The 26,659-nt window shown below is 38.8% G+C and overlaps 1 protein-coding gene across 2 annotated transcripts; it reads left to right on the forward strand.

Annotated features, from left to right (window-relative positions):
* On the forward strand, window positions 1–26,487 carry ASMTL (acetylserotonin O-methyltransferase like). 2 transcript variants are annotated; one of them, XM_001231913.7, is made up of 13 exons: window positions 1–128; window positions 1,782–1,913; window positions 3,981–4,028; window positions 4,401–4,465; window positions 6,649–6,710; window positions 8,610–8,718; window positions 10,439–10,853; window positions 13,864–14,026; window positions 15,049–15,233; window positions 17,939–18,068; window positions 19,175–19,318; window positions 19,854–19,976; window positions 26,161–26,487. In XM_001231913.7, exons 1-13 carry the CDS (start codon window positions 36–38, stop codon window positions 26,373–26,375), a joined length of 1,884 nt encoding a protein of 627 aa, XP_001231914.3. In that variant the 5' UTR covers window positions 1–35; the 3' UTR covers window positions 26,376–26,487. The 2 variants fall into 2 exon arrangements, with proteins under 2 accessions (XP_001231914.3, XP_004938504.1); XM_004938447.5 differs by lacking the exon at window positions 26,161–26,487 and adding an exon at window positions 21,096–21,453.
* The last annotated feature ends 172 nt before the right edge of the window (window positions 26,488–26,659 follow it).

The following is a 26,659-nucleotide window of genomic DNA, read 5'->3' on the forward strand; positions in this document are numbered from 1 at the left end:
GCCGAGCGGGAGGTTGGGGTGTTGTTGTTGCCGCCATGGTGCTGAGCCCGGTGCTGGGAAAGCTGGTCAGTAAGCGGGTGGTGCTGGCCAGCGCCTCGCCGCGCCGCCAGGAGATCCTCACCAACGTGGTGAGTGCTGCTGAGCCGCTCTTCTTCCCTCCCCTCGGCGGGGCTGGCGCCGGCGCGGGAGGAGGCCCGGCCTGGCCGGGGGTCGGTAGCGCGAGGAGGGCGGAGATCGGCACTCCTACGGCTGCTGCCCGTGTTCTGTTCCTGGGGCGAGCGTGGCTGGTGGCCGCCTGCTTATCTGAGCGGCCCCGGAGAGTGTGTAGCAGCTGGGTTGGCCTGGTCGGTGTGCTTCTGCTTTCAGAGCTCTCAGCTCATTACACGTGTGTGCATTACACGGCCTTCTAGATTCTAGTTCTGATCCATCTTAGGTTTTCTCTAGTCCAGCGTGTTTAAGTGATGAGTAGATTAAATTACTCTGCTAAAAGGCAGTGCTATTACCTCTGGTTTGTTAAACAAAAGCTCAGAAGACCTTGATACTCACTGGAGTAACTAAAAGGGTCAATCTGTTGCCCTTACTTCATGGGATGGGTTATTACTGTTGTGGGGGTTAAGGTAGTTATCCTTCTTTCAAAGCACTTCCAAAGTATAAAGGAAGCTTTAATCCTTCCAGAGCATTTGGTCTCTAGAGGCACGTGCAAGCTGGGACAGTGGTCTGGCAGTAGGAAGTGTTTGAATGAATGTTATACCTTACTAATGAGGCTGTGCCTCAGGTATTGTGTTTGGTTTGGAGCCCCTTGCAACAAGAAAGACACTGAGATCCTGGAGCGTGTCCAGAGAAGGGCAGCTTCTCTGGTCTGGTCTGAAGCACGGGTCTTACAGGAAACAGCTGAGGGAACTGGGATTGTTCAGCCTGAAGAAGAGGAGGCTCAGGGGAGAACCTTATTGCTCCCTACAATGACCTGAAAGGAGGTTGTGGCAAGGTGGGGGTCAAACTCTTCTCCCACGTAACTAGTGATGGAATGCCCTCAATCTGCACCAGGGGAGATTCAGTTTGGCTATTAGGAAAATTCCTTCTCCAAAAGAATGGTGAGGTGCTAGAATGGGCTGTTCAGGGAGGTGGTTGAGTCACGATTTGTGAAGGTGTCTGAGAAGTGTGGATGTGGCACTGAGGGACATGGTTAGTGGGCATGGTGGTGATGGGTCGATAATTGGACTAGGTGAACTTGGAGATCTTTTCCAACATTTATGATTCCATGATTACAAAATATGTAATATGATTACACAGGTGTCTTCATAGGAAAAGTCAGAAGTTAAATGTAAAAGTATATGGAGATTAAGGGAAGCATAGAGGTTCACACATGCTGAGTTATTAAAAATGTAACGTCTGCTGGGTATAATAAATTTATATGTCATCTGGAGATGGGAAGTAAGTACAATGCTTTTTATAAAACCATCTACTTATTTTCTACTTATTAGTTTTTTAATAGCACATAACTACAGGTGGTAAAGTTTGTGTAAGAAGATGCTGTACTGCTGTGCAAGTGCTGTGGATGGATTCAGTAAAAACTCATGGCAATAGACTAATTCCAGGGTACATAAATTCGATGCTGAAAAGAACCCTATAATAATAGAAGCATATTTTTTTCCCCCTTGTAAGTGTAAGGGTAGGATGTTTTAAAGTGGGTAGAGCAGAAATAGAATTTGTCACTTACCTGATGTGTCGTGGAGCAACTTCTAATGTGATTACGTTTTCTGTATTTCCTTTCTTTGTTACAGGGCCTACGGTTTGAGGTAGTTCCATCCTGGTTTAAAGAGACGCTTGAAAAGTCATCTTTTGCAGCCCCTTATGAATATGCCATTGAAACAGCAAAACAGAAAGCTCTTGAAGTAGCAAATAGAATGCATGTGGTAAGTGTGGGATGTGTATGGTAAAAGGGGGCTGTGAGAAAGAAGAGGACAGGCTCCTTAGTAGGGTCTGTTGGAATAGGACAAGGGGAAATGGTTTAAAACTAAAAGAGGGGAGATTTAGATTGGATCTAAGTAAGAACTTTTTTATGATAAAGGTGGTAAAACACTGGAACAAGTTGCCTAGAGAGGTGGTGGATGCCTCATCTCTGGAGAGGTTCGAGGTCAGGCTGGACTGGGCTCTGAGCAACCTGATGTAGTAGTGTAGTGTGTAGGTGTCCCTGTTCATTGCAGAAGAGTTGGACTGGATGACCTTTGAGGATTCCTTCCTACTCAATTGATTCCATGATTCTAAGTTGCCTGCTATTTCAGCAATGAGATTTCTATCTTCAAATTGTGTGTTATGGTAACTTAACTTGCATGTACTTCTTAGGTGGTCCTTGAGTGCATCTTCCCCATTAAAAGGAGATGGATGTTTTGTCATATGTGATAGATAGTACCCTGAAATTTACTCACCTAAGCAAAAGAAAGCTTAATACCCTCAAATAAAAGTTTTGTCAGGTAAACATGTCTTGCATCTTTTGTCAGCAGTGCGCCTGTTCTGGCTTGGGATGGATAATTGGTAGTTCCTTACAGCATCAGGTTTGTGAGTAGCTCTTATCTTGACAGTTGCTCACTCCAGGAATTTGTTGACTGTGAATCCAGGGCTTTGCTGTAGCTTCCACTGAAAAGTAATTCAGTTGAACAGTTGTGACAAGAGAATTCAGAGTTCATAAGAATGAAGATGCTTGGAAATCAGGAAAAGGAGACAATCTGCTGTAAAACACGGGAGAAGGAGGCTGATACACTCTAAAAAGAGTGGGAATCTAACAGTTTCATGTCTGTGATTCTTAAATATTATTCAATCTGTGATCAAATATGCAGTGTCAGTTGGATTTCTGCCCTTGTCTGCAGCTGCTATGTTTGAGCACATTAGGCTGTTCTTTACCGGAGCCTTTTCAGGAGTCTGGCTGATGAGATCCTGTGAAGTATACTGTAATAATGTCTTATTACAATTCTGAAAGAGGAGTATATTTGTTCAGCCTATAATGATGTCAGACAAAGAATCTTAAGTACCGTAAACCAACAGTGTTGCCAGATGTTACCATTCTTCAAAACAAATATTGCATGATCTGTAATGTAAATTATTATCCAGGTTTCTGTCAACTTTTTTCAGAGAATGGTGTGACATTAAGAGAGTGTATTTCAAACCCAGATTTGCAAACTGCCTTACACTGGCCTTTCATTGCAAAGCAGTATACTGGTGATAATGTTCATTCAGTGGATTTCTAAGTGCATCTTGAAGAAGGAGTCTTTTTAATGTTGATAGAACTTATTACAGCTATTTAAATTACTTCAAGAACGTCTTTTGGAAAAGAATCTCCTCCCTACAGACTTCCTTGTTTAAGGGTCAGAGGTGGAAACAGACTTTTCTTGTGTTAAATAGTAGCTATGTACCTCATTAACATGCAAGTAAATAAAATTTTATCTGTAAGGGCAGGTTACATACAGCTTAAAGCCAAGAAAGGGCTATAAGGATTCTTTATATACCTCTACTTCTTAGTTTCCCAAGCCATACTGTATGTGCTCCCTTGGAGAATTCTAGCTAAAAAGAGAAATCATTCAGCATACTTGACTATAAAAGGTGGTTCTAGAGGGCTTCAGATCTGTACTCCTGTCCCCACTGCATAGGGTGATTCCTGTAAAGGAAATCTAACGGCCCTTTCAAGATCAAATTGACCTCTGGGAGTGCAGGCAGTTCTCTTCTGGATGCATTGGTTCATCAGTAAGCTATTTAGGTGAAGCTGTAACCTGAGAGCAGTCTGCTTAAGTCTCCTGTTTTATTCACTCTTGTGATGTTATGATTACTCTTGTGTAAATGGTGCAAAAGGAGGAAAAAATGTCATGTTTTTCAGTTCCCTGTAATGCCCTTCCTTGTAAACCTACCTGGTCTTGCCTCATTTTTTTTTAAGCGTTTTATTCTTTCTACTTGTTTTATTTTCTATTTATTCTTTCTTTATACCTTTTCAGAAACACCTGAGAACACCTGATATTGTTATAGGAGCAGACACTATTGTGGTAAGAGGTCTTTTGAGCTTTAGCATTGTTTTAAAGCATGACAAGTGTAGAAAACAAGTGTATTTAGGCTTAAGGTTGGGGCTGGAAAATGGTTTATAACTGACGAGTTGCACCTGAAGAGATGTGTTTTGAGCTTTTGTACATGTGTTTCTAAGTCTTTTCTTCCTAACAAGGCAATTTTTGCTGTCTTGAGTGCTCAAAGCCTCAGTACTACTCTTTCACAGACAATAGTATCTGTATCTGTATTTCTTGCTCTGCTCAGTAGTCTCATTTTGAAGATATGGCTGAGAAATTATTTTAAATCCTTATTTTAAATCCTCGGTTTCAGGAAAACTAAGAACACAGCACAGTATCTCTATCTTTCTATTCTAGACTGTGGATGAGCAGATCTTGGAGAAACCAGTTGATAAGCAAGATGCATATAGGATGTTATCAAGGTTTGTAATTCTACATAAGATTCAAAATGTGTACATTTAAGTTGTTTTAATGACAGCTGTATAGATGTATATTAAGAAATCTGTGGCCACATTTTTTTGTTTTTAAATATCATAAGCCAGTTTGGGCTCTGAAAATGAGATGTGCTTTTTTCTTAGCCAGAGCTGCTTGTTCTTGCCCTTTCACTGCAGGGACATGGGGGACTTAATAAACTATTTTGTTTTCATTTTAATTTCTGGAGTGAATTATTGCAGGACTTTCTGTATGCTTCGGTTAATACTGGAGGGGAAGACAGGAAGAGAATTATGATGAGGAAAAGAACAGAAGTAGTTTGAGGCTTGAATTTTAATGAAGATAATTGCATGTATGAGGGAGTGATGCTTGCTCACTGACACCTGCTTTGAACTCCTATTACCTTGTTTCCTTTCAAGAGAAATGTCCAATGTCTTCAGTTCAAATTTACTATTGGATAAACATTTTTCCAATCCACTTTTCAGTAAGTAAGATTTAATACAGTCAGTAGTGAAATTGACTGGTTGAATGACTGAAGCTGGAAGGAACCTCTGGTAGGTCATCTTCTCCAGCCCATCTGCTCAAGTAGGGTCACATCATGAAATTATAATGTGTTAGTGTTTCAAACTAAGGTTACACTTGCAGTTTTGGTTCAATCCAGATTCTTGTTTATGGATGTGTAGTTTAATTGGGGAAAGTTTTTTTTTTTAACTTCCATTGTTGCTCTCAGCGGATAGGTATGTCAGGCTTTTAGGCTTCTGCTTTCCTTCTCCTGAAGGATACCTTTCCTTTCAAATTTAATGGTTTTTTTGTTCATTGTTTTTAGAGAAACACTAACTGAATAAAAATAAAACCAATAACCTCATTTTTAAAGGATGAGATGTGATGAGTCTGCTAGTCAGTCAGTCTTGCATTGTATGGGAAGGGAAGCGGGGTGCAGTACTTGATTCAGCAATTTATATTCCAACTCAGGAGTCTGCTAGACAGAGAATACAAGGGGCTTGGCTGGATTTGGACTTTAGCTGAAGGTCTAACCTTGAGTCTGTTTGTTTTTAAGTCTGTTTTAATTTTTTTTTGGCACTGGTGAGCTGAGCTGGATTTTTAATCCTTTGGGGCATGTAGCTAATTTAATAGTAGTAGGGTTTTTTGTTTTGTTTTTTTTTACTGTGTAACAGTGGCATATGATGCTAATAGGAGATTCCTAGAAAAGTCTGGCAAGAGACTACTTACTGCTTTTTTTGCTTGAAATGATACCAAGTTTGGCTTTAAAAAAAAAAAAGTCCTATCATGTACTGATGTCAATTGTTAATCGAATGAATTGGGAAGTATTTAGAGAAGATATGTTCTCATATCCAAAGTATCAGATTAAAAATTTTTCACTTGGTTTCATTCTGCATTTAATCACACTGAATCCAGTGTGATTTGTTAAGGGTGAGATGCTTCTGGTCTTGTCACATGGTAGCCTGGCTGATCTCTAATCTCTCCAAAACACTAACTTCCATGATACTTAGTATAGTTCAATTGCTTCTACAGTACACAAACTTAATGCCTTTGCAGTTATTCAGCCACAGTGTGGCACTCTGGAGCTACTAGAAGAGTGGCTGCCACTTCGGGCTTTCCATGCCAGAAGTCTGCTCAGCTGGGAGTTCTGTGCATGTGTTTGAAGAAGAGTGAGTGTGAACTGCCTTCCTGTAGGCACTGCTTTTGTTACTGTAGCTTGCTGCGGATCCCTGGAGCTGAGTTGTTCTGTTGAAATGCATACATAAGCTGCAGTTGGCACTTGTTTGTGGTAAGCTGTGACCTAACTGCTTATTGGCAGTTTTCAGTGAAGGTACCTGTAATGGTAGAGTAAACGTCAACTGGCTTTTTCTTATTTGTTTGAAATAGTTCCTTCTTCTGTATGGTGAATAGTCTGACACCTGTAATTGCTTTCTCAGGTTGTGGACATTGGTGTTGGTAAGATTGTAGAGACTTAACATAAATCTTTCCTAACTTTTTTTGTTGAGCTTTTCACTTCTATTGAACTAAGAATGTTTTTGTTGATGACATATTTATATCATGTTGATGTTTTTATGTGATCTGTTTTGGGGTGTGGCAGTGTAACTATAAAGAATACTTTTGCTTGTGACAGATTTCATAAAACCATTGCTTAATACATGATTTTCCCTAACAGGTTGAGTGGGAAGGAGCACAGTGTCTTCACAGGAGTGGTTATTATACACTGCAGCAGTAAAGGTACATCAGTTTTTTTTGCTCCATGTTTTCATGAGCAATTATTTGCATATGGACTTTGCTTTCTACAGACAAATAGTGTTGAATTTTTTCTTATATAGTTTGAATTGGCTTCTAACTCAACATGGGGATTACCTAATATTTAAACTAAAAACTCATCACAAAAGCTACCCTTCTTACTGCGTTCAGGTGTCATCGTCCTTCCTTTATGACAAAATACAAGCCTATAAAAATGCTCTGAGAGCGATGGGACAAACTAAAAGATCAGTGTAAACTGGAGGGAATATTCTAAGTGAAATTCAGACCATTTATGGCAACTGTAGGGAGCAATATCTGTATCTATTGGATAACTTTTCCAGCAAACAGTTGTTTTTTTGAACACTCTAATGGCAAAATTTGAGTGTTTAAAGGATTTTCTCTGATAGTTATATCAATACTTCATTAGAGGAACTTGTGTCAAAATCCCTTCTCTGAAATTTCAATGAATATGGTTTTATGTAGACAAATTCTTAACAGCTTTATGTTTTTATTAGAATGATTGTTCTTCAGTCTTGTAACAGAAGTGAGGTCAGTGATTCAGTACTCTTATTGATGTTTGTGCAGTAGAAGGAGTAACCACTGGAAAAGAAAATGTTGTCAAGTAGTCTGTGAGCAACCTAGGAAGAGTAATAATGCCTTTTCTTGTTGAAAAGGAAAATAAACTTGCATACACTGTCAGTAGCAATGCTGATGACAGCTTGTCTCATCTGGAGTTTAGAAGTTAAAGCCATGGTATATTCTGAAGAATAAAGATATCTGAAGTCAGCGTATTCACCACGTGATTCAATAAAAGAGGTGTTTTCTTTTTAGAGTTCATTTTTGTTTTAGTTGATCATTATGATGTGTTGCAAGTTTAGCATGTATGTTCCAGACAGTTTTCATCAACAGGTAGCGTAGGAAGGCTGGTTACTAACGCTTTTTAATTTCATCTGAATCGTTGTGTTCTTTCAATGCTAACACCACTTTCAGTTAGTGTACTGCAGATCTTCCTTTTACCTCCTGGAGCATTTCAGCTGCTACCAGAATACAGACAAATAGTTTGCACAGCGGTAGCAGGAGATGTGGATTTTGATCTTATCACTTGACTCTTTCCTGCATGGAATGTGCTTGTGCATGCTCATTCTTAGAAGGCTGCTTTCTTTTTAGTGTATTTTGGTGCAGCCTTGCTCTGTAATCTTACTGGGTTCAGTGTACTCACACATTATGCTGTTGGAGTCCACACCCAGATACGCAGTGCTTTATAGCACACTTCAGAGCACATTTGGCATTCTTACAACTGCTTCTAGGTAAAGAAGGCTGAAATCTCTCTTATTTGTTGAGAGAGATGAAATATCACACTGCAGATGGCACTGCTGGATGTCTGCAGTACAGATGCAGCTGCATGCTCAGGCATGCATAATAGCTATAATTTTAACTACGTTGTGTTATGGGTTGTTTGTCAACACTCGTAAGTTAGAAGGATGTTTACAGCCTTCTTGTATTTGTATATGCTATAAATATAGATATATGTATATGCTGGCAATTAATTAATTGTGCTAACTACAGCATATTGTACACAGAGAAAGCAAGCTGTTAGCTTGAAGAGGGGAACACAGTGGTAGAAAATGTGAAAGCTGTGAAAGCTTACTGAGAGTGATGAGTATGTGCAGAGGGAAATAAACAGAAGAGTTCACTGTCCCTCACAACTTTTATTAGCTACTTCATGATTTAATCATTTATTGGTTGATTTATTATGATTGATTACATCGTTTTTCCTAAGTAAAATTCATATTAATATGAGGTGTAATTAAACTGATGGTACTCTCTAAACTATCATTTTTTGGTGTTACAATTTCTGTTTCTAATGAGATTTTCTCTCTGTAGACAATCAGCTAGAGACAGAAATCACTGATTTCTATGAAGAAACTAAAGTAAAATTTTCGGACCTTTCAGAAGAGCTCTTATGGGAATACATTCATAGTGGAGAGCCCATGTAAGTAAGACCCTGAAGCTATCTAATATTACTTCAGAATAGATCTTGGGTTATGTCACTAGCCTGCAGCATAAAATATTTTGCCCTGAAAATTTTGTATTACAGTAAGAAGTCTTTTGGTGTTTGTTTTCTTTTGTTCTGCCATCACCACCCATACAGATTTTTTAAACACTATTATAGTTCAAGTAACTGTTTTTTTAATGCAGACTTAATCTTGTGTAATTTCTTAGAATTAAATAATAGCATGATAAATTAAGAAATTGACTAATTTTTTCTGCCGTTGTGGATTGGATTGACTCATCCTTCTTATCAAGAATATGAGTGGCATGTAGTATTTTGAAGTTTGGTCATTGGTGACGCAGACTAGTTCTAAAAGTATATAGCTAAGTTAAAATATGAACAAGGAAGGAGGAGGGAAGAGGACTATCTCAAAGTGGACTGTGAGCCTAACATCTTTCTGATGGCTGCAGAAATATAGCTGTTCCCTTTTTGTTTTATTTTCCCACTCCTTTCTTCAACCAAGGTTTTTTTTTTTTCCCCTTACTGGAAGATCTCTTTGTACTACTTCTCTCAATAGAAAAAAGGCTGATCTATAGTAATTTTAACTACCTTGTGATTCTCTTGTGAGTAGATTTGGTTTCTGTTAGCCCCTCTGAACCAGTGTTTTATTCTGTGTATCCCAGAAATTCAGAACTTGTTCTCATCAGATCTAAGCTTAAATCAACTATCTTGTAGCAGTGTTCTTTCAAAAGCAGTTTGTGATTCTGTATAGTCTGGAGTTAATAGATCTGAGACTGACTGACCTTTGGTTTCAAAGGTTGCTTACTTAGGCTTTCAGGTTTGGATGTTAGTCAGTGTACTTCTAACTACCTTGTTCGTACTACCTTGTTCTGTAGGCGTGAGCAGTGACAATGTTGGTTTACTGTACTTTATCTGTCTGTATACATAACATTACACAGTGCAATTTACATAATTAACTTAAAGACAGATTAAATTCCCAAGGTTATTTTCTGTGAAACGTGTATACTAGTATTACTGTGATGTTAGAGCACCTTGTTGTGTACAGCTCTACTTACATTTCCAAAAAAATTACATAGAAATTAGATAGGACTGAATGAGATAGCACTGGATTTTGTATTTGAATAGGACTCTGAAAAAGAGCAACTTTTCCCGATCTTCATTTTAGATATTCCTCTGACTGAGAGCTGCAAGACACATACTACAATTGCTTGAGTTCTAAGATGTCCTCTTAAGTTTGAGCTCCTTTTCAAGCTAATGTATGCCTAAAGACCCTTCAGCCTCTAGTGGAGTAGGGCTAGGGTCAAAATGTAGCTGGGTGACTGAGTGGCAGTGTTGGTCTCAGGAATGCTTGCTGTTACTATCCTTGCCAGACAGGACATGGAGGAAGCTGGGTGACCTATGGCAGTGCAATTTGACTGCAGTCAGTATACCTCCATCTAGGTGACTATGCCAGTTGGACTGGCAGCAACATAAGGACCTTAGGCTATTCACCCTTAGTAAAAATATTAATCCTTATATTTAGTTATGACTTACAAATTGCAGTTTTGAGCTTAACCAGAATACATCTCCAACCTGAGTAGACTAGTCTTTATTCCAGTCTCTGCAGTACTAGTGATTACATGTTCTGTGCAAACTTTACTGTAAACTCACTCTTAACCTTAATTAGGTAGGTCTCAGCTTTCATTTTCTCTTCCCCCAGGGACAAGGCTGGTGGATATGGAATCCAGGCCCTTGGTGGAATGTTAGTTGAGTATGTCCATGGAGACTTCTTGAATGTGGTGGGATTTCCTCTGAATCACTTCTGCAAAAAGCTAGCAGAGTTGTACTGTCCACCCCTTAAACATACCATACAGCATATAAAGCATGACTCTATCCCTTCTGTGGACACTTTTGAGAGCCTAAGTGATGGAGAAAGTGAATCCTCAAGTTTCAAGGAACATAAAGGTGCTATTAAGTTGGACAGTCCCTCGGGAGTTATTTGCAACTCTGAAAACAGCTCTGGTGTCAGAACTGGTTCTGTGGTACCTTTGGAAAATCAGAATGGAGTGTCAGACAGTGCAGCAAAAGTTCCATCTAAAATTCTAGACCTGATGGATGGTTTTAGAGCTTCAAAGGTAAGGGGGGGGGGGGGGGGGGGGGGGGGGGAGGGGGGGAGTAAAACTAATTACCTTAACTGATAAAATTGTTTTGTTGGAGGTAATTTGAAATGCTTGAGATGGGATAAGAATAATAGTATAAAAGAGCCACTGTGCAGTACCAGAGAATCTAAGATAGCTGAAACTTCTGACACAACACAGATGTATTTTTTTTGTATGAATTCTATCTTCTCTATGAAACTTAAACTGCAGAGATAGTTGATCTTCCTTTTAATTTGCAAGTGAAGAAGTCCACAGGACTACTTTATTTTTTTCTCTTTTGCCCTTGCATGTTGGGTCTTGGGTATAAAAGGTTGAACTGTGCTTCTGGAGTGTCCGGAAACAGTACCTATCTGCTTTCTTCCCATATGTTCCTTTTGTCATGTTGTCTAATTAAATGCAACTTATGGAACATTGACACATCTTCCGTTAGCTACATCAGTGATTCTGACTTTGCATGCTGTAATTAGGAGGCTCCAAAATAACAGTAATTTCAGAGATGTATCATGCAAAAATGCATTCCACAGTGAAAGTGGAATGTTGTTGGGGAAACTCCAAAATGCTTTTAAATATAAGTTTATCACTGAGGCTTTTTGTACTAAGTGCAATCAGATAGAAAATAACCTTTTATCTACACTGCGAGAAGGCTTTTTTTTGTGGTTTAATTACCAAACTTATTTAAAATATATGCAATGCTTATCATAGGTTTTTTCCCCCTTTTGAACTTGTAATGCTTAGTTTTAGAATTCTGGTGGAGACTTTTTATTTCCTGTTAAGGAAGTAACTTTTTTTATACCCTGTTTCATGTTCCAGTTGTTTATGAGATATTGCCTGGAGATTATCAGCTGGAGAGACATACACGTAACACAGGCTACAAACTGAAGGTCACATGCTCTGTGGAGCAGCCAAGTGTAATGGGGAATGAGTAACTGGGTGTTTTAAGTGCTACCAACTTTTCTACTCAGAGCTCAACTGTAGTGAAGGAGAAATTGAACACCAGTCATTCTGAATAGATTGCTGATATTAAGTTGGTGATGTTTCAGGAAGAGATGTGCTCAAGTGGCAGTAAAATGACGAACCTAAACAGAATTAAAAATAGCAGAGGAAAATAGACAAAACAGTGAACAGTGGTTCTGTTGAAATAGCAGGAAGTCAGAGTTAAGCCTGTAAATTGGTGGTTACCTGTACTGTAGTCCTGGACACAGCGCAGTTAAGTTATGGAATGTTAATTAATAAAATCAGATGTTCTTATGTAGCTGGGCAGTAGCAGTAGGTTGTTTCAACTGTATAGCAAGGGCTAATGGTAGGCTTGTCAAGTAAGGTGTACCCACGGAGAGCAAGTTTGAAGTATCTGAATGGATGAGATGAGATAATGCTTAGCACATCTTCAAGTGCACAATATGGAGAATTACCAGCATTCTTTAATTGCGCATTGTATGCTGATAGTTCTGATCTGATGCCAAATTTAGTTCTGTGCAATGAAAATTGATGGCAACTGTAAATAGAAGCAGGAGCTTTTCTTTCCTAATAATTAGTGTAAAATCAGCATGGAATGCTGAGGTTTCACACTGAGCTAGTGGGGATTTCTTTTCCTGAGGCCTGAAGATATTTGAACCATTCATTACTGGTTGTGGATTATTTCTGTAGATTGACAAATCTCATCTCCTCTCTTTGTACTTTTAGAATATGGATAAGAGCACAAAAGCATTTAGCTTTGTAAAAGCTCACAAGATCTCTCATTTTGAGTGCTGTTGCTTCATAAAGCAGGCTGAAATCTGCAGAGGAAGGAGGCATTGCCACCTACTTTTCTATGAACAGCTGCTGTTGCAGAACAGGAGATGGGGTTTAAGTGATTCATTTTCCAGTTCTCCAACATGTTCTGAAGTTGCATATTCTGATCTTTACTCACTGTTAGCATATTTGTTTGCTTTGTTTGTGAACTGGGCATTACAGAATTTTGGAATGATTTACATTGTTAATTTTTTTTAATTTCCTCATTTTTCTCTTGTAATTTCCACGTCACATTAATTAGTTCAAAGGTTGGGCAGATCTTGGATGTCAAATGGCTGTAGTATAGATGCGGTTGGATCAGTACTCTGAAAGTCTGGATTCTAATAAATCCCAACTGTATGCTCTCTCTAGAACAACAGAGGAAATGATAGAAAGGATGAAGATAATCAAATGTTTACACACTAGCATACCTTTCTCTCAAAGTTATTTTTTTTATTAAATGGCATGTGTATCCTTCCTTCTTGACTAACTGATTTTTCAAGTACCTCGTAGTTGCTTGCAGTTGCAGGGAAGTGTCTCAGTGATTGCTGTGTGTGCTTCCACTGTGCTCTATATGGATACCATTGTTTTAGGAATTTTAGCATGCTTCTGAGTACTGTAACTGCAGTATTTTATTTGTTCCATGTGTAAGTGTCTTACTGAGGTGTGCACGTAGCAGAGTTGTGCTTTGAAGTCTTATTTCTTTTTTTAGTCATAGTTTTTACTACACAAAGACTAATCTTTCTATAACTGAAGCTGCTACATTGCCTTAGTGGAACTCTACAGTTCCTTTCATTTTAGGTAAATCAAATTTAAATTGATCTCTTACACATTTTTGTAGGCATTAGTTCTGATGTTTAAACATATTTGGCTTAGTGGAACATGCATATGGCTAGGTATATGCTAAATATCTGAATAAAGAGGTACTCTGTATACATACTTTGTAGGCTGCATGCCAATGTATTTTGAGTTCCCTTTTCTCTCATATACCTCTGTCCCAATTTAATGTTACTTAGCAAAGCTATTAAAACACTTAGAGGATAAGAAACCTGTTATAACAGTTCTTAGCACTTGTTACTGTGTTGTACTTAAATAACAGTAATTATGTAGACTAATACTTCTGGAATGTCTGTAGCAAAAGGTGTAGGTCCTTTGTTTCTTGATTGCAATCTTCCCAATGCAACAGTTTTTGTTTTGTTTTTTTTTTCCCTACATGTAGGCTCTGTTTGTGGCCTCTAAGCTGAAGATGTTTGATCATCTGAAAAAGAAAAGTCCTCTAAAGGCTGTGGATATTGCAAATGAGGCTGGAACTTCTGTGTGTGGAACTGAAAGACTCCTTGATGCCTGTACTGCTCTTGGGTTGCTGGAGAAAACACCACAAGGTGACTTTTCCCATCCCTCTCATATTGTCAGTAACTTGGATTTGAGGTGGGGAGGTTGTTGCTTTTTTTTTGTGTTGATCATTAATAGCTGGAATTGTTCTGTGTGGGAGCAGACATTATTTAATGAACACACCAGGTATCCTTTGAGGAAACCTTAGATTGATGTTGTTTTTGGAGAGCAAAAGCAATCATCTGCAAACTCTAATAACTTTCATGGGCAAGTCCCAGGGAGCAGGATTTTGTTGCTGAGATGTACCATTTAAATAAGGATGGTACAATGCTAAGATCTACCATCTAAATAAGGACCAAGTCCATTGTGACTCTGCAGGGCTGCAGAGGAAAAACTTGAGTGGAGAATTGCAGATTTTATGAGGAGGGCTCTGGAATGTGTCCTTCATAGGCACCAGCTTAAATGCTAGTGCACTTACCTTAACACAGTACTTGGAAGTATATGTAGGTGACAGTCAGCAGTAGGATCAACTTTCTTAATCTGCACTACATAATTATAAATTTTCATGTGTATAATTTTCATGTGTATAACTTACTTTGTAATAATTGAGAAGCTTAAATGCCAAGAAAAAGAAATAAAGGATGCTCTCAACTCTCTTAGAAGACAGCATAAAGGAGAAAGCCCTAAAGGCAGAACGTACTGGGGAATGTTTGAGTTTAAGGGGACGAAAAAATGCAGTCAAGAATGAGAAACTTCTAATGGTCTTCCTTGAATGTCAGATGCATAGTTAAGATTCTCTGGATTATAAATAAACAATGAAAAGGTTCTCTACATCCTTCAGCACCTACATTTGTTTAAAAAAAAAAGTCCCAAAGTGACTTTCATTCTTGACGAATGAGAAGACCTTTAGAAGTATTTCATAGAAATCTTTGTACAGTAAAACACCTTGTGATGCCAAGAGCAGGACTTGGTGGCTCTTTAATGGCATTATGAAGTAATGTGCCTTGAAATATTAGCTGACATCTATAAAGTACTGGAACAAAACTGGTTACAATTGTGCTCTTCCCTTAAGGTTATAGTAATACAGATTCAGCAAATACTTATCTGGCATCCGATGGTGAATACTCGCTTCATGGCTACATTATCCACTCTAATGACCATCTTTGGCCTCTCTTTACACACTTGGAGTCTGCTGTTAAAGAGGGAAGCAGGCAGAACCATCGAGCCTTTGGAAAGAAAACAGAGGATTTATTTAACGTAATGTAAACTCTTATTTGTTTCAAAACTCATGAGCCCAGAACTTATTTTGAGGGAAGTAGAAACTAAGCTGTTGAAGAGAGTTCATGAATCTCAAATGCTAGAAATACAGCTTAACTTGCTAGTCGTAGATTTCTATTCCCTTCAACTTTAGCAGTGCAGTCTTAAAGCTCTAGAAGTTCTGGAGCAATCTCAGATTATACTAGAAAACTGCAGTGCTGATAAAATTCATAGAATGACCTCGGTTGAAAAGGACCTCAAAGATCATTCAGTTTCAACCTCCCTGCTACGTGCAGGGTTGCCAGCCACTACACCAGGCTGCCCAGAGCCACATCCAGCCTGGCCTTGAATGCCTCCAGGGATGGGGCATCCACAACCTCCTTGGGCAACCTGTTCCAGTGCATCACCACCCTCCATGTGGAAAAACTTCTTCCTAATGTCCAACCTAAACCTCCCCTGCCTTAATTTAAAACCATTCCCCCTTGTCCTATCACTATCCATCCTTGTGAACAGCTGTTCCCCCTCAAGTGGAAGTTCTGCCCATCCAGTTAACATGCCCAAGAACAGCCTTTCAGTGTGTTTGACTACTTTGTGGCCTTTTTGTTATACCAGGCATACATTATATATGTATTCCTTCAATTCTGAGTGCTAATTGCTTGTTACTGATGTGCATCCAGTGCAATCTGTTGTGGCTGTACATCCAAAGTTGTTTTTGAAGTATCATTCTGTTAATGCATGGGAGGAATGATCTAGTCTACATAATTCACTCTGCAAGTAATGCCTCCTATTTATTTCTGTGGAAGCCACAGCAGCTACAAAGGGCACAATTACACTGTTTGATAGAGCAAATTCTCAGCTACAAAACACTGTTTTTAAACAGTTACCTCCTTTAGCTATGCATTTTTGTCAGTGATGAGCATAGGCCTGTATGCTGCACTCATAATTCTGTGTGGCCATCTAGAATGCTGCTTGTCTTTCACATCACTTTCACCACTGCTGAAATACACCCCACTGCCTCACGGTGCTCATATCCACAGTTTAGTCTGTATAAACATTCAGTAAGTGTTGATGATGCCACTGGTGTCAACACCATTTTGGCAGACTGCCCACCTACTAACATCTGTCACATGGCAACAACATTTAACAGAGTATTTGCAGAAAAGTTCAGTCTCTGCTACCATACTACCAACATCCACCTCTGATGTTGTAGGCCAACCAAATAAATTAAGGGGTGCTACTTTTGGTGCAGCCTTTGTTTGATCTAAGTTTGTAGTTTTGTATATACTTCAAGCTGGCGTGTGTTGCCATTAAGAATTGTGATCCTTTCCTTAATCTATTTCTATCTCCATAGTGTTCCTTTCCTGATGCTAGCCCAGGTGAGCCTCTTCAGACTGGGGTATCACTTTTGGTGATTCCTAACTCAGCAGTTCTACACCTAATGAAGCAGACTGGGGACATAAATACTTGTGCCTGTTTAAGGAGAGTGTGGAAGAGATTATATAAGGATTTCATCTTTAACTGCAGTGCTTCTGTCTACATCTTGAGGTTCTTGATTTGTATTTAACTTCTAAATGTTGAGGAAGCCAGTTTTCTAAAGAAAATGTCTATACTCTTCCGCTCTAGTTAATGAATGAAGTTAACAGCCTTTGGAGACTTTAGGAAGTCCTTTTATCCTGACATTGTGTGTATATTACTGATGGTCAGAAACTCCTTTAGGAATCCTTTAGAGGTTGTTTTAAAGAGAACTTAGATTCTACAGCATTCTGCTGCTGCAGTAGATGGTTAAATCTGTGTGAATTACCTACTTTAGCATAGGTGGACTACTTCGTGTTAATCTAATTATCGACTTATATGATATGATGCTAGGCAGGAGTCACTACTAGTTCAGATCTGCACTTCCTACAGTATGTGTTCAAGCAGGATAGATGCACTGCCTGTGCTACTATATATACACTACAGCCTGTAGATATTCCACTTAATGGTAGCTTTAAAGCAATGTATAACCAATGTGGCTAGTATGGAAGTGAGACATGCTTTATGAGTCACTTAGAAGTTTGAGGCACGAGGTTCTAGTTCTTCATACTTTCTTAACCTAAAACAAACAGTATGATCTTTAACATTGCTATTTTAAAATTATACCCCAATAATCTAGTTATTTTCTCATTGCATGAGAATAAATGCCAGAATTGCATGAAATCAGTTTGTGAGTATGTCAGGAGGAAGGATCATAGATGACAGTACATTCTGTTTGTTCAAGCATTTTAAAGATGGAAGACACTGCTGTGGAGCAGATTCCTTAAATGTATATCTAAGACATAGAATTGCATTAAAAACAGTTCACATTACCTCTTCCTCCTGCTATGCTGCTGCAGCTCATGTAGACAGATGCAAGTGTTGAATTTAATAGCCTTTGGCTAACCAAGACTGTGGCCAAGCTAGCAAGTGTGTGTTCTTTGAGACATACTACAAAAGATGTCTAGATGTCAGTTAGAGGGTGCAAAACTGCTTATCACTACACTGAAGCAGCTATAACCAGGAAAGAACTTGGATGAGCAACCAGGCAATGATACTCTAATCTATTTTTAATTTCAGAATTCTCATTAATATATTAGTGCAGTAACTGCCTTGATTGTACGCAACTTGAGTTATAGTAATTGAAATTTGTTTTACATTACTTGTTTTTTGAATTTCTTTTTCCTTTTTAGGACTATTACCAGAGCCAGGAGGTGAAGCAGCGTTTTATGGCTGCCATGCACAGCATTGCCCGCCTTACAGCAAGAGATGTGGCTACAGCATTTGATCTTTCAGAGTTTAAGACTGCTTGTGATTTAGGAGGTATGGTCTGTAGTTGAGCTTGTGTGCAAATTAAAGGGAAAAAGCTTGCTTTCAGATCCATATTTTATTACTTAAAACATGCACATTTTTCCACTTGATTTGGGTAAAACTGACTACTGTTACTTTTCTGGTATTGTACTGTCAAAATAAAAGGGCTTAGTGGAGTTAACTGAAAGCAGAGTTATTTAAGTGATAGTTGAGTGACTTCGGTGTACTTGAATAATTTGAAGTGAATATCACAGTGAGTTACGTAGTGACACGCAACTCAATGCAGAAAACAAAGTTTGTGACTGAGCTGGTAGAATCTTTCAGTGCTCATACATCAGCCTTGAAACTGCTGCTACAAGAAAAAATTTGGATTCTTTTAGAAAGGACTGAAGACTCATGTGGTTATAGTGCTTTTTGTGTTTTTCCCAGTTAATATCTAAGATGACCACCCAAATGTTGAAGATCAGTGATAGATGTGAAGGAACTCTCATTGTTAGTGGTTTTTTTGGTTTTGGTTTTTTCGCCCTGTACTTGGAGTGGCAAAAAAATGAAATATATTTTCCCTGAATCCTGTTGTGAGAAAAAGGCATCACTTAAGGTCTGAGGAGATGGATAGCATGTCAGAGTAATTATAAAATGCTGATGGCAACCTTTGCCACTTGTGCAGAGACTTCAGGAACTTAGCCTCCAGCACAGTGAATACAGATGATATCTGTCGAATTTCTGGTTTTGGTGCTCTGTGTACAGTAAATAATTTGTGGATGAAGAACACAAACTAGTCCATGAATGTTCCAAAAAAAAAAAAAAAAATCCAAGCAAAAAATAAGAAAGCAAATAAAAAAAACCCTGAAGTAGTGCTATCAAAGGCCATACTAATGAGTCTGTGATAGGGTAGTGAACAATAACTATACTGCCCAAACTTTGAGGCATTGTTCTTTCCACTGGAAAGTGCTCTTGATCATATTAACTGTTGATTATTAATACTGAAATATTAACTATTGGCTACCTCTACTTCTGAATTGATGTTTCTCTTAATGTCACGTACAGACTTGTCCTTAAAAACTTATGCAAATAGTGAAAGAGAAGATTTTACTTGAGTTTCTTTGAACTTTCAACAGGTTGTACTGGAGCTCTGGCTCACGAATTAATACAAATATACCCAAATATGAAGGTCACAGTGTTTGATCTTCCAGAAGTCATTGCAAACACTTCTTGCTTTCAACCATCAGAACAGCGTGTGGCTTCAGTGACATTTGTATCAGGTAAATGTAACATTACCATTTACCTTGTATTTATCCTCAAGCACAGGACAGTCTCTCTTGCTGCAGAAAACGGTGTGCTGCCCTGCTCCAACTCCAAATCTGACTTGATACAATGCAGCATTGGCTCACCCATGGTAAATGGGCATTGTACTTCTCAAGCCTGTAGGGACAGAGCCAAACAGTGTTTGGAGAGTGGTGGTAAATAAAGTATGTGTGGAAGTAGAGACATACTGTACGTCCTCATCTTTGGCTTTTCCTATCTAGGCAAGATCAATATGGTTATTACAGAAGACTTCAATCTCTTCTTGCTAGCTTTAGGCTTTCTCTCCGTTTCTACACATAACAGAATTCTTACCTGTGACCTGTTCTGCTCTTACACTATGCTTTCCTTAGCTAGAAAGCAGTGTATCACTGCTCCTCTTTATTCAGGCTTCTTACTTTACCTCTGCTGAAATTCCTAGTTCCATCTCAATGTTTTTATTTCTTTCTGTGGAGCTATACTAAAATGAAACATACTAACCCTGCCTTTCAACAGGTAACTTTTTCACGGATGACCTCCCAGAAGCGGATCTTTACATACTTTCACGTGTTCTTCACGACTGGCCTGATGAAAAGATTCATATACTGTTAAAGAAAATATCAGCTGTTTGCAGACCAGGTAGGTTTTTAATCTCTTATGATTACAGGTGCATATTAATGCACAATCATAGAATCATATAAGTTCATATTAAATACATATTTGTGTCTAGTCATAGCAGCCTTTGCTTATATGCCTATGCTTGCCTCCAAGAAAAAACAAATCTACTAACAAAATGATATGAAACTACTTACTGTAGTTGCAGATTTTACAAGCAACTACTTCACATCCTCTATCTCTCTGTTCAACCTTTCTTCCAAAGACCTGTATTATCAAATACGGAAGCATGTACTTCTACGTGTATATACAAGCAAGCCAATTAAAGTTGCTGCAAGTTAATCAAGGAGAGGCAGTTCTCATTATGTCAGTAGTGCCTAGAGTAGTGGAGTTCAGCACTACTTCATGATGAGATTTCTTGAAAAATATGTAGAGTTGTACTTTCAACTACATTTTGATAGTATAAAAGATCAAAGGGGAAGCCCTTTGAACAAAAAGCAAGAAAAAAGCCTTCCTGCTTTACTCAACTGATTGCTTAATCCAAGAGGATTAATAGTAGCTATGAAGCTTGTTTCACAGGAGAGCATTCAAAATAAGATATAGGCTGCAAAGCATAACCCTGTTACACAGAATTGTGTGAGTTGGAAGGGACTTCTGGAGACGGTCAAGTCTAGTCTCCCTGCTAAAGAAGGTTCCCTACATGTAGGTCACACAGAAAGGTGCCAAGATGGGTTTTGACTAGTCTAGAGAAAGAGGCTCCAGAGCCTCTCTGGGCAGCTTGTTTATAAACTACAAAAGAAAACTGGATGGCTGTCTTTCCTTATTTGAGGACTGGGATATGACAAGAAGGAGTTGCTCGGTTCAAGTGGTAACAAGACTGAGTTTAAAAATCAGGTTCAGGAAGCGGTCTAAACTTCACTGAAATAGAAGCAGTGTTCAAAGCTCTCCCCCTCCCCCTAACAACTAACGGTTTCTTCCAGGAAGAGATGATTGAAAGTAAACTTCAGTTACTGATTACCACTGAAGCCCATTAAAACACTGTTCTGATGGGGGACCTATATGTAAATGTCTCTGAACAAAACACTAAAAATGTGAAGCTAGAAATACTTTAGTAAAGTGCTTCTGGTTGTTCTGGAAATGCAGGAAGTGCCTTGCTAGTGGCAGAAACTGTGCTTGATGAGCAGAAGATACACCCTCCTAGAGTGGTACTGCAGTCTCTGAGTATGACTGAAGGCAAGCAGAGAAGTGGCTCAGAATATAAGCAGCTGCTGGAGAAATATGGATTCACAAATACACAAATTAAGATCACAGGCAACTTACTGGATGTTGTTTTGTGCTTCAAGAAGTCAGTCATCTTGGCATGCACAGAAATAGCATGAGATGCTGAATTGTTTTAACATGTGCAATATACCTATCATCACCCAACATTCAGTTTAGGACCATTTTGACCCTTTATATGAAACGTGGATGTTATAAGCTTTGAATAAAAAGTTGAACTCAATCCTGTACAAGCTGTAGTCTTTGGAATTATAGTCTTTGTCTTCACTTTTCTACGGGGCTTTACTGAGAAGCACTTCAAGGATCCATTTCATGGTTTTTGTTTTTTTATTTGGTCTAGAGTAAGACAACCAAGCTCTAATTGAGTTCCTGGAGTAGTTGTAATGTCATAGGAACTTCAGTAGCTTCTAATTTCCAGGCACAGTATATACCCACACAGACTCCACTTGAGTTGTTTCCATTGGTTCCTGTCAGATTTGTTCTTTTTCTGAATATTTGAGTGGTGTTAAATGGCTATTTATACTTTGCCTCATTTGAGATGAATTTTAGGTTTTATACATAAATTCTTGAAGATCTATGAACAGAAATTTCTTTATGTTCCAGCTTTTAATTAAAGAAATACATACTCCATCCCCTCTCATCAAGTACTTTGCCACTAATGTCACCACTTTTAATCATTTTCTCTCTGATACTACATTAATATTTGCTATTTGTTTCAAACATCCTTTGTAGTAGAAGCATTCCTAGAGATTAAAGTTGTACTTTCAAACTAGCTTTCTCTTCTATCAGCTATTACTTTCTTGTCTGCCACGTTTCTGGAGCAATAATCCTAATGAGCCAACCTCAGCAAATAGTTTGAGCAAGGTCAGGAGCTGCATCTGCCTGCTAGACTGTCTTGTTATTTAATCAGCAGTTACTTTGCTCTTTGAACACTGAGTAAAGCAAATGTACTGCAGTGATTCATTCAGTTCATTTGAGAGACATAGTACAGAGTATTTCAGCTGTAGAAAACTAGGGGAATGCCAAATTTCTCCCAGACATGGGTATGCAAGTCTTAGCAGAAGCTTTTTATGCATGAGATTTTGCTGATTTCATCTGTACAGGTGTTTGACATCTCATCTCTCCAAACTACTGAACGTATTTGAAAGAAGTTTATTTTCTGTATTGATACAAAGTTTGTCATTATGCTTAAAGGGTTTATATTTTAAAAGACTTACTCCAGCAATGAATTTTCCTGTGTTATTCATCAAGTTTATGCTATACTTCAGGCTGGTAAAAGCTGTTTGAGTCAGAACACCACACTCTTAAAGCTGGCACATTTATTACTGTCAGACTTAAATTTGTACCTCTAAGTAGTGTGTACTTAACGACTATAAAACTTGACAAGCACATGTGGTTAACGCATCACCTCAGCATACTCTGTTATTTAAGTGCAGCACTTCATACAAAATGAGACTTAGTTCCTTGAGCATGGTGACTGTGGCAGTATACTAACACAGCTCTGTGTTCTTTGTTGTTTCTTTGTCAGTTTTAAGATATGAATATGAAATAGCCTTTTATTAAAAAAAAAACACAAAATCAAAAACAACTTATAATAAATTACTGCAGTGTGATGTGGCTGGGGGGGTTCAGGATCACTTTGCTAGCTACCCTTGTCTGCCTAGCAAAGGAGGCTAATACAGGCTCTACAGGATTCTGCTTTGCTGAACTGTGGGTGCTTCCAGTCTGTGCTCCTGGATGATCCTGAATGAAATAGACTGCTCTGTTTTAGAAATTGCTCTTATAGTGAGAGGAAAATATGCAAACTGCATTTTTACCTTCCTAAGTGGCTTGCATTATTCAAACCCTCAACTTTGACCGAAGCTGTGGGACTGTGGAGAGAAGATTGACCAAAATCATGAATCTGGAGAGGGAGAGGAAGGGAGAAAGAGAATTCAGGAGTAGCAGTTCTAAAAGTATTTAGGAGGAGGTGCCTGTGAAACTTTAATAAACTTGAGCAAATCCAGTGGAAGCAGCCAGGATGGCCCAGGTGCCACAGTATGTGGCTTGCAGCTTTGATAGAAATGTTCTTCAGTCTAGAAGAGGTGGTTTTAGGGGAATCTTGCCTTTCACTGCCAAAGAAACAGGTACCAAAAAGACAGAGCCAGGCTCTTTCCTTTGATGCCCAGTCATGGAATGAGGGATGATGGACGCAACTGGGAGACCATGAATGGATAACAAGCTGGGGAGAAAGCATTCATTAAGTATTGGAGCAAGTTGTCCAGAGAGGTTGTGGGATCTCTGTCCTTGGAGGTTTTAAGATCTGAGGATAAAGCTCTGAGCAAGCTGATGTGACTGTAGAGCTGTTCCACTTTGAGTAGGAGTGTGGAGTAGAGTCTGCCTGTCATCCATTTCAACTCAAGTTATTCTATTTGATATATTTCATTCATGTGAGAAATGGTAAACTTGTCATTTCTCACTGATGTTCAAACATCAGTTTTTCTGGAAAAGGCTGGTATTGTTTCTGACTGGGAAGGGTCGATTTAACAGTGTTATCCTGAAAAGATTTCCTGAGCAGTGGGGATAACAGGGGAGTTTGGGCCTAAGGATGAAGACACAAAGAATGTAGAGACGAGTTTTAGAATGCAAGTGATCTTCTGCCTTATAAAGCCTGTAGGTTTTTTGTTTCTCTTTAGGAAGTGAGATTCAGCTATGCCTTTTTGAGGATCCTGTCTTACCCGTGTTCTGTGTTAACAAGTAGTTCAGATGAAATCTGGTGCAGAGTAAATATTATTATTATTTTGAAGTGGAGAATCACAGGGATTAAAAGAATAATAGATGAATGAGAAGAAACTCATAATTTGCTCACTGAGCAATGAGCTGAGAAAGAATCCTTGAGGAGGATAGAAGGTGTAAGTTTGTAAAAGGAAAAAGACAAAACTTGATTGACTGTCATAGTTCAGTAGCTGTTATATTAAAATATTGACCATGTTACAGTTATTAACCAGTATCTGCGGCTAGAAAATGAGTGGGACAGAACTGTAACTAAGCCACCCAGCATAGAATCTTAGGAAGAGGTATTGAATGGCTGAACCCCTTTGTGTGAGTGCTAGTTAAGTTTTGAATCTGTTAGTGAACTACTGGATAGGGGAATTATTTCATGTGTTTAAAAAATAACAAAAAAAAAACAAAACAAAACTGGGACTGGCAATTTTTCTGCTATCTTTGGCTGGAAGTTATGTTCTTGCTGAACACTTATAGAGTGGATTAAATGATGTTCTAATTTAGAAGAACCTATTCTGACCACCAATTTTTATCTAGAAAATCATGCCAAATCTCCTTCATCAAGACATATTCCCTGAAAAGGCTGGAAGTCAGCACTGTTTCAGTCCCTCATGAAGGAATTTCAATTACATTAGTAAATTTCCATTAATTGTAGAGATATTTTTCCCCTGTGGTAACTTAATTTACTACTGTGTCTAACTTTTGAAGGTGTTCTTCCCAGATTGGTTGTGCTTTCCAGGTATGTTTTTTCAGATTATCCTGATGTTGTCTGGAAATCTGTGAAAGAAAACTTTTCTTTTTTTTTTTTTTTTACAGAAGTTCATTATGCATTTAATATGGATATAGTTTGAGAGCTAGCTGAAATACATCTGTCTTTATTCAAGCATTCAGAAGTTAGGAAGATCTTATGGGAGAGAATGTAGTTTTAGGTTCACCTTAGACATACCTGGCTAATCCTTTTTCTTTGTGAAGCACCTGTTCATCACAGGATACATGGTTTGAGCCTGCATTTATTCAGGTTACTAATGATATGGTGATGAAGCAGGGTATTTATTAATAAGCTTTCAGAAGGACTTTTATGACACCTGATAGTAACACAGAGGTCTCAGCTAGCAATATTATCCTCAAGTCATAATCTTTTCTCTAAGAAGCTGCAGTCTTATCATAGAATCATTGAATATCCTGAGTTGGAAGTGATGTACAAGGCTCTTCAAGTCCAACTTCTGGCTGCACAAAGGACCACCCAAAATTCAAAGCCTGTGTTTGAGAGTGTTGTCCAAACGCTCTCTTGAACTCCAGCACTTGGGGCTGTGCCCACTGCCCTTCCCCTGACCCCCAACTGCCCCTCGCCTGACAGCTCCATGCCGTTCCCTCAGGCCCTGTTGCTGTCACAGAGAGCAGAGCTCAGCGCTGCCTCTCCACTCCCTGTGAGGAGCTGCAGCCACCATGAGGCCTTCCCTCAGTTCCTCTGCTCAGCGCTGAGCACACTGAGGGTCCTCAGCCTCTCCTCATATGTATTGCACTCTAGACCCTTCACCACTATCTTTGTAACCCTCCTTTGGATGTTCTCTCTGATAGTTTTATGTCCTCGTATTGTGATGTCCAAAACTGCATACATTGAAATGTGATTATGTTTAATTTTATTCTTTTTTGTTTGCTATATGTCTGAGATGGATTATGTCTGAGATGCATTGGTTGGAATGACAGGGGATTGTCTTCAGGGTCAGAACAAAAATACTAATGTTATGCAGCACTTAATAGTAAGATCACTGCTGCCATTTTGATCTGAGTTGGTGGTCCTTACCTCTACTGTGCAAAGAGAAGCTACTACCACATAAAGTGCCAGTTGCAAAGACAGTAAGTAAAATAGCTCTTGTTTTGTCAGTAGCCCCCTCATTCATTTCTTCCCTGTTCCATTCATGGGTCTGAAGATGGAGGAAGAGGCTGTATGTGAATTAACTATTCAGGTTCTACCCTCAACCCTTGATCACTCCCACCAGAAACACCTCCGTTCTTACAGAAATAATGTAAAAAAAAAAAAAACTGGCTGCTTTGTGGCTTCTGTAATGTTTGCCATCCACTGTTTTGTCCCCCTTGGCACAATTTAGCAGAAGTTGTCTTGTTGATAATGGATCAGTACTGTTGTATGCATTTGTTTTTAAATTAGGCTGTGGGATTTTGCTGGCTGAAATGCTATTGGATGACGAGAAGAAGAACGGGAGGACAGCTTTGCTTCAGTCTTTGAACATGCTTGTGCAGACAGAGGGAAAGGAAAGAAGTGGCTCTGACTATCGAGGCTTACTGGAACAACATGGATTCTCTAAAGTCAAAATCAAGCTGACAGGAAATTTGTTAGATGCTGTTCTGTGCGTTAAGATTTAGGAAAAAGAAGATTTAGTAGTAAAATCTGGATTATATGTGATGTTTTGTAATTATACAAATATATTCTGTTTCCCAATAATGTAAACAATAAATGCTTTGTTTTTTGAAGTTATATTTAAAAAGGGGAAGCAATTGATTGCATTTAGTTCGAACTTGAGAAGCTTTCAAGGTTCAAGATAACGATTCTTCTGGCATCGTTTGATGGCACTGATATTGTAGTTGCACGGTACCTTTAATAGTCAGAAACGTGCTGTCAGCAGCCCCACACATTGACATTGCTGAGA

The sequence above is a fragment of the Gallus gallus genome, chromosome 1, assembly GCF_016699485.2.
Source record: "Gallus gallus isolate bGalGal1 chromosome 1, bGalGal1.mat.broiler.GRCg7b, whole genome shotgun sequence".
Lineage (NCBI taxonomy): Eukaryota > Metazoa > Chordata > Aves > Galliformes > Phasianidae > Gallus > Gallus gallus.